This window comes from Pipistrellus hanaki, assembly GCF_964339955.1.
Source record: "Pipistrellus hanaki genome assembly, chromosome: 20".
Taxonomy (NCBI): Eukaryota; Metazoa; Chordata; class Mammalia; order Chiroptera; family Vespertilionidae; genus Pipistrellus; species Pipistrellus hanaki.
The window spans coordinates 3854461-3863203 of NC_140522.1; the positions used below are offsets into that span (position 1 = coordinate 3854461).

Consider the following 8743-nt stretch of genomic DNA (forward strand, 5'->3'; position numbering starts at 1 on the left):
TAACACCAGTACAAATGGAACACGCTAGTGTTACAACTATCGGTTAGTATTAGGGAGGAGTTATAGGTCTTAAAAGGTTGGTTATCATCCCACAGCTAAAAGTCCTAAGAACTATTGGTGCTTGATTAATAACTTCATGGTTAATATACAACATCTTAAAATTTTTGGACTGGACTATGTATCTATAAATGTATTTTCACTACTTACAGACTTCCACGCTTTCCATGTGATCCGTTAGCTGGCTAGGTTTGAAAGTTACTGGTTTAGAATACAACATATCCAAGAGTTAGGATCTGGTTTTGGCAAAAAGGTTCACTATGCAAGGATTATACTTTTCCCTCTCAATCGTCTGTTTCAGATATAAGCTGACAAAACGATACTAAAATTACTTCGAATATGAACATTTCAAGTGAGTTATAAGGAAGGGTAAGTTGATAATAAAGACCAAAGACAGGTATAGTTTAATGTATTTTAATAGCAAACTTACAGGAACAGCACAGAAGACAGACAACATTAAAAACATGTACTTGCATGTAGGACAACTAAGTTAGAAAAGTATAGTGAATGGATGGAATCTACTGTATGATAAAAATGCTACAAACACCATTTAGTTGCCATCAATAAGAAATTTACTTGTTTTAAAAAAATCCAAATGCTGGCATAGTCCAGAAAAATTTAACAGGTTTATTTATATTGTTATAAAGTTGAACTGCTGAAACTTGTTCACTGAAACATTTGACTTGCATTAATGCTTTATGTCCCCGCTTTTATATTAAAAAAATCCACACACAAATGAAAATGGAAAAACTGCCAATACCTGATTTCTGTCCCCTATTTTCAACTTGCAATCATATACTTAGGTACCTTTTGACCCCATGGAAAAAAAAACAAAAAAAACAAAAAAAAAAAACTAACGTTCAGAACTACCAATAACAGGAAGAAGAGAAATTTTTTAAAAGAATGAAATGTTTTCCATCATAGTGGATCTTAAGCACGTTCTCCACGTATGCGGCGTGCTAGCTGGATGTCTTTTGGCATAATTGTTACACGTTTGGCATGGATAGCACACAGGTTGGTGTCTTCAAAAAGGCCAACCAGATAGGCCTCACTCGCCTCCTACAACAGGAACGGAAAAATATACATATTAATGGTATTCCCATGTTACCCTTTCAAAACATACTTCAGAGACGTTAACTATTTTACCAAATGCTTACATTTAAAACTCAGGGGACAAAGCTAAAAGGCAGCTTATAAACGGAACCATAACCAATCCAAATACTCCTTCCCGCAGTGTCTCTTTCTGAATCACTCCCACTCCAAGATAGGTCTGAACTGTGCCTTGCCACATAATGCAATAGAGCCGACAAAGGGTGTCCATCTCACGCCCTCCCTCTCACACCTCAAACTGTACCACCCGAGTCCTACAGGTTCCAGAGCACACACGAGGACCTATTTTGCCTCGCAGATGTGCACCCCGCCCCTATCAAGCATACCTCCCTCTATACACCCCAGTATATGGCATGAATACTGACCCATTGGGCTTTTCCTATCACACGCTCAGATTCTTTGAAGGCATATTCTTATCCCTACCATCACTCAAGAACTGCCAGTTGTGGGAATCCTTCACTGACACTGAGTATACAAAGAGGGAAAGGGAGCTTCTACTTAAACTCAACTCAAAATGTTCGTGCATCTTTACAGCTGTCTGAGAAGTTGGCTCAGTGGGTAGAGCGCCGGGTCTGCGGACTGAAGGGTCCAGGTTTGATTCCAGGCAAGGGCACATGCCCAGGTTGTAGGCTTAATCCCCAGTAGGGGATGTACAGAAGGCAGCCGATCAGTGAGTCTCTCTCCTTACTGATGTTTCAATTTCTCTCTCCCTCTCTGAAATCAATAAAAATATATTTAAAACAAAACAAACCCAGTTCAAGCCCCATATCATCACATAAGACACATAGATGGGATAGCCAGGTTTGCCTTTTACAAAAGTTTTGACTATGCAATAAAACCACAAACATTCTGCTTTTAATAGCATTAACACAGCAACACTTAATTAAAATGGTTTACATTATTTCATCTAACAAAAAATATTTCACCTTTATGAGCTTAACCTAATCTCTCCTATAAAAACCAGTTCCACCCAAATTTCCCTTTCGTACATCTTTCTGAGCATTGGTTACCGTAGCCAGTCTCAGGGCCCTCTCAGGCTGCCTTAGGACGTCACAGGAAGGAGCAGGCAGGCACTGCTCTTGCCCGGCTCCCAGGGCAGGGAACCTCGAATCGCTCCATCCTCGGCACCATTAGCCTGTGCACCAGCCAACTCTTAAGGCCTTCATTTACTTAGTAGGGATTTCATTTTATACTCATAATGCCTCACTCTTAAGTAGATGTGTAATAAATATTTGCTGCATTTTTATATTTAACCCTAACTTAAATGTGCATATTTTCTATACAATGGGTCCCTCATATCAAACTCATTCCAAAAAAATGTATTAATAGCAAAAGTCTTTAATATTCAGGGATTTATTCTTGAGATATTCTAGAAATGGGTAAGAAGTTTGGAAAATACAGCATTCTGTGGCCTACTCTTGGGAGGTTCGAAGTTTACCCACCTTACCTCAGCATTACGCAGATTTAGAATGCTTTTGCAAAAAGAAGAAAAAGCAGTAGTCTGAGCTGCTCCATGGCCAACAGGCCCTGTGATTGGGGGCCCATTTACTTAACTAGATTCCCTCCCCCTGTACTGCTCAGATGGCCACAGGGCAGCCAGGGCTCAGTCCCGTCTTACAACCTGGCTTCATTGTTAATCTTGTCCAATGCCCTACTCTCCCACCATTTCAACAAATCTGTGTCCGTTTTTAACGTAAAAATACCTTAGTTCAACCTCTCGGACATTAAAGGCTAAGTTTTAAGTTAGTCAATTTTTGATTATATCTATGGCAAACCTAGACTAACTTTTCTACCATCCTTACTAAACTACCCTCCCACCCTTATTTAGTTGTATTAGAAAAGTTGTAAATTATGTTAATTCTGAAGCAAAAAACAAAGAAACCTTTGTAAATCCAATGCTTTCTTTTTATTACTCTATTTTTATTAGCAAATTTCCCATCTCTGTATCTTTAAGAGAACTGTAGTGCATATATAAAATAAAAACCTGTAATCAAGATTACTTGCCAATAAAAATAAGAATGATCTAATACTAGATTATGGGCAGCAGAGGTGGACATTTCATCAAAACCAATACAACTATACTTAACAGCAACAATAAAAGTTTACACATGCATTTTTAAAGACAATAGTCTTTTTATCCAGATTGTTTAGTAATCTTAATTTACAAGGCTGAATACTGACATTTAAACTCAGTAACAATGGAAGTTTACTCATGGAATTCAATCTCAATTTATGTCTCTACATCACTGACAAACTTAAAATGTTGAATTTTCAAGTATAATTTATGTTCTCAAAAAGCACAGTCCTGTTAACTCTAACTAGAAAATAAAAGTAGCAGCTCTGAATCAATGCTAAGATTCTTAGTAATATCTCTGTATTAAGATGGTGGGGAAATTGTGATTTGCAACGGCAATAATAAATGAAACAGGGCCTGAAGATGATCAGTGCTGAAAACAGAAAATAAAGTCTTAAGTAACAGCCCCGGAAGATTCTGGTAGTTTGAAATTTCAATTCATTGACAATTAATTGCTGCCCACGCCTGGAACGCACCAATCAAATGCAGTTCAGACTAACCATAGAAACAGCTCAACCAATTACACTTCAGTGCAGAATCCACCTATCACATCCTTCTCTTATAAAGCAGAAGCCTGGCACAGCAACAGCAGCCTGGCAAATCTCCCAATGGCGGGCATGTAGACTCTAGACCCTTCCTTCCCAGAGATTCAGATTCTGATCTGTGGTGGTGCCTAGCAATCTGCATTTTAACCATCGCCAACCCTATGCCCTTCGAAGAGGCAGTTTTATGGTTTCTGAAACACACTGATCTGAAGAATGTCAAACACATAATAGAAAACAGGGTTACTTAAATGACGTTTATTCCCATGTCCCTAATCAAATTATTGTGGGCATTTCAAATTCAATCTCAGCATAAACCACAAATATTTCAAATACATAACCATCCCTAAAATAGCATTTCTCAAAGTTCTGACACACTGGGCCGATTAAGTTTAATATGCTTCCCATTTAAGTTGAAATCCTTAATCTCCTCAGCAAAGGACACGTCTTCAAATCCTGGTTCCTTACAAGCTGGTGTCTTCAAGCGCACCCTCTCCCCACTGCCAACCCTAACCCACACTCCGTTTCTCCTGCCTCACCACACATCCTCTGTACTGAGTCCCATCCTGGCTAGTATGCTCTCTCCACTTCCACCTGCCTCTTCAGTACCAGCAAGACGTTTATCCTCACCTTCCCTTTCAGCAGCACCTCCAAACTACCTGCCCGCAGACCATGTCTCACTGTCCTAAGCATCCATCAACAAGCCAACCCCGAGGGCGCCTTTCCCCCAACCACTGCCTTCAGTGCTGCATCACACATTTTAAAATGCACACCAGGCTTTGGAGTCTAACGGGTTCAAATTACATTGTTTGAATGACCTAGAGCAGTGGTCGAAATATCAACAGAACAAGGATTGAACTTTCTTTGGAGAGCCAAATTTTTTAAACTTAAACTTCTTCTAACGCCACTTCAAAACAGACTCGCGCAGGCCATGGTATTTTGTGGAAGAGCCACACTCTGCCGACCACGACCACGGACCTAGAGCAACTTAACCTTTCTGACAGCTCAGCAATGAAAACCAGGCCTGTGATGATCTCACACCCCCAACTCTTTTGGAGCCTGCCTCCCGGCTGCCATCTTACCTGCAAAGCACCGATCGCTGCACTTTGGAAGCGCAGGTCTGTTTTGAAGTCCTGAGCAATTTCTCGCACCAGACGCTGGAAGGGAAGTTTGCGAATCAGAAGCTCAGTGGACTTCTGATAACGCCTAATTTCACGAAGTGCCACGGTACCGGGCCTTAAGAAGAAGAAAAAAATTTTTTAACTTAAAATGGTTACCGGATACATAAAAAAACCTTAAACAGTAAGTAGTCAGTCTTTCCTCCTCAAAAAACCCAAACCACCCAATTCTCAACTTCTGTATTAAATCTCACTTACCAATTTATAACCCGAATATTAAAAAGTCTGTAACAATATCTTTAAAGCAAAAAGCATATTAGAATCCTGGCAGGGGGTTTATCAAAACGCCAATTATTCATCTTTAACATATACATCACTATTTCCGTTACAATGACAGCTTAGGAAGGTCTGAGGGCCACTAACAAAGAAGCCAGAATTGTTCACTCTTCAGATTCTTCTCAATCTGGCAACTCTCCTCCCTACCCACACCCTCTATTCTTCTATCAGACCCAAGAGGCTTCATTTAATAACACACTCCTGGCATTAACTCAGACTTCCAAGAATACCTTTACTTGGTCACTGCCCATCCTCTATAATCCTAGATTGTGCAGCTATCTGTGGGAGGTGCTGTGTTTGTTTTTGTTTTTAATAAGTATCTGTCATAAAAAATTACCTCAATTCTGACTGATTTCTTCCACTGCATGAGCTTTTATTTCCCCCCCTCCCCCACAGGCTACCTCAGTAAGGGCCTCTTCTGCCCTCTAATGGCAGAGCCTTTAATAACACTGCTCAGGGCAGTTCAAAACCAAAGGCATTAACAGAACATAAGCAAATTCAAGTAAATGAGGGATAGGAAATGGACTAAAAAACGACCCCAATCTTGGTTAAGTTATTGTTACTTTGCCAAAAGCAAGGCTATTCTCAAAATGTGTCAATTAACACCCTACTATTTAAAAAAATATCTATTACTAAAAGCTAAACTGTTAGCCCATCAACTTTATTAGTGATGTAATAGGTCTCCTTTGGGTTATGGGTACGATTGTGGCTTAAAAATTAAACATGGTCCCCATAAAGCCGAACACTAAATTTTATGTAAATTTTCAAGTATTAGCAAATATACAAAAGAGGAAAAAATGGTTCCTTTAAAGCAAAAGTTTGATTATACCTCTTTTTATTAGATTATGTAGATAATGCGCTTTGGGACTATCCTATTCTTTTTCTTTTTGACGCGGCAAAAAAAAAAAAAAAATGTGTGTAGATGGGCCTCCCCCTCCTTCCCCTCCCCCCAATTCCTGTTATGATCTGATAGCCTGCCTCCCCGACCTGGCCATCATTTATTTCCTTTATTTTGATACCTGTAACGATGGGGTTTCTTCACCCCTCCAGTGGAGGGCGCACTCTTTCGAGCGGCTTTGGTAGCCAGCTGCTTCCGCGGGGCTTTGCCCCCGGTCGATTTGCGGGCAGTCTGCTTGGTACGAGCCATGGTACAGAGACCTCTTCACGTACCTACCGGCGCCAGAAAACCAGGAATCACCACGTACCCCGGACACCCAAGTTTCCCAACCCCACCCCCAACCACCGGGGGGGAAAAAAAAAATCTGGAAATATGATCAGCATTAAAAAAAAATTATGTCGGTAACGTTATATAATTCGAAAAGGTGCAGCTTACACGTTCACCACCAAAACAAACTGCGGGATCTACAAAATTAGGACCAACACACACCCATCACCTCTCCAAAAAAAAATTATATATAAATAAAATAATAATAATAATTAAAAAAGCCACAAAACCCGGAGCGACGGAAACAAAAAAAAGACGCCTAACGAGCCTTGGCTCCCAAGCCCATTAATTACGGCAGAAATGAGAAAAGCCTGCAAAACATTCGGTCCACAAACCAGGGAGAGAAAGGCCGAGTCCAATTACTGTAGAAAAATAAATAAATTAAAAAAAAAGAGGTTTTTCCAGCGGCGACCCCCCCCCCCCCCCCGCCCCGGCGTCTGGCGGTTGATAAATCGCCGTAAATATCGGGGCGCGCTCCCGCTGGAGCATCAAACCCCCTCGTTCTAAAATGGCCAAAAGGCGTCTGGGAAAAAGGAAAAGAAAAAAAAAAAAGCAGCCAGCCAGCCTCCTACAAAGCACCGTCCTCCGGGCCAACCAGGCTTCGCGATGGAAAGGAAAATTTAAAAAAAAGAGAGAGAGAGAGGGAAAAAAAAAAAAAAAAAAAAAGGGCGCCCGCTCCCCGGCTCCAAGGCCCACCCCGGCGGCACCCAAACTTTTGGCTCCTTCGGGGGTCCCCCGCCCCCCCGCGCCCCGACAACTCGGCCGCGAGACCCGAACCCGATGGAAAACCAATCGCCAAACGTCTCCAGTTCCCCTTCCTCGGAGACAAAAAAAAAACAACACACACACACAAAACACACACAAAAAAAACAAAACACAAAACAACACACCAAAACGCTCCGAAATACCCCGATCCCCTGGATCCCCCGCCACGTGCCGCCCTCCAAAATGCAAAAGTTTTTTTTTGTGTTTTTTTTTTTAGCATTTCAGATGCATCAAGTTTCCGCTTTTTCAAAAAAAAAGGTCATAAAATTAAAAAAAAATTTTTTTTAAATGTCCCTCTTCTAAGAATTTTCCTCCTTTTTTTTCTGAAATGGGGAACAGAGAGGAACGAGAGGGGGGGAGGGAGGGAAAAGAGAAAAAGAAATATGGTCGGTCGGCGAGCAGAGAGAAGGGAGACAAGATGGTGAAGCTCGGCAACAACTGCGGGGAGGCGGCGGCGCGGGCAGCCCGTGGCCCCCGCGGCCGCGGCCGTTTCCCCGCGTTTCCCGCCCGAAAACCGGGGCGCGGGGCGCGGGCGGCGGCGGCGGGGCCCGGGGTCCGGCGGGCGGCTCGCCCCGGAGGAGAAAGGGCGCTCGGAGGCGGCGGCGGCGGCGGAGGGGAGGCTCGGCGCCGCGGCCGTGGCGGCTGCCGCTGGGCTGAGGCGGCGAGCAGCCCGGGGAGCCGCCGCTCGCTCCTCAAACCGCCTCCATTTCTGGGCCAAAAAGTTTGTGGGCCGAACCGGAGGGGCTGAGGCGGCGGGGGGGGAAGTCCTCTCCCCGCGCCGCCCGGAGGCTCGGTCCCGGGGAAACGCGGGGCTCGGTCCCGGCGAAACTCACCCCCCCCTTCTTCTCCTTCGGCTGGAGCCCGGCGAAGGCTGGAGGCGGCGGCGGCGCGCAGGCGTTGGGAGAGCGGCGGCGGCGGCGGCGGCTGCGAACACAATTGAAAGATGGCTGACACCGAGGTTATCCCCCCTCTCGGCACGCGCGGCCACGCCCCCCGCGTAGCGCGCCAGCCAATCACACACAATGGAGGGAAGGCGCGGTCCCGCCCCTAGCCCCGCCCCCCGCGCTCCCGTTCGCTGGCGCGCGCTCGCCCCGCCCCTCCCCCGGCGCCGCGCCTGCGCGCTGCCTCCCCCGTCCCCCCGGCCGCCGCCGCCGCGCTGTGTGTACAAACACAAAAGCTCCCGCCGCGATGGCCGCCCCCGTCCCGGGGCTCCCTCCCTCCCTCCGTCCCGCGCCCCGGGGACCCCCCCACCCCCCGCACTCCCTCCGGGCTCCGTGCGCACACGTCATCACCGAAACCGCGAAGCCCCGGTTTGGGGCGCCGGGAGGGAGGGAGGGAGCGGGAGGGGGGTGGCTGGAGGCGGCCCGGCGGGGGAACGCCCGGTCTGCGGGCGTCTGGGGCCACGGCGGGAGGAGGCGGGGCGCCCCCGCTCCCGCTCCCGCTCCCGCTCCGGCGCGCGCCCCCGAGGCGCCCGGACGGCGCGGGGAGCTGGTGGAGGACGCGGCCCGGCCGGGTC

The 8743-nt window shown here is 45.8% G+C and overlaps 1 protein-coding gene across 1 annotated transcript; it reads right to left on the reverse strand.

The window, feature by feature from the left end:
• Positions 1-455: 455 nt before the first annotated feature.
• On the reverse strand, positions 456-8178 carry H3-3A (H3.3 histone A). The gene is made up of 4 exons (XM_084868611.1): positions 8061-8178; positions 6257-6406; positions 4866-5019; positions 456-1116 (listed from the first exon to the last, which is right to left on the reverse strand). The coding sequence occupies exons 2-4, from the start codon at positions 6382-6384 to the stop codon at positions 988-990; spliced, it is 411 nt and encodes a 136-aa protein (XP_084724737.1). The 5' UTR covers positions 6385-6406; positions 8061-8178; the 3' UTR covers positions 456-987.
• Positions 8179-8743: the final 565 nt, after the last annotated feature.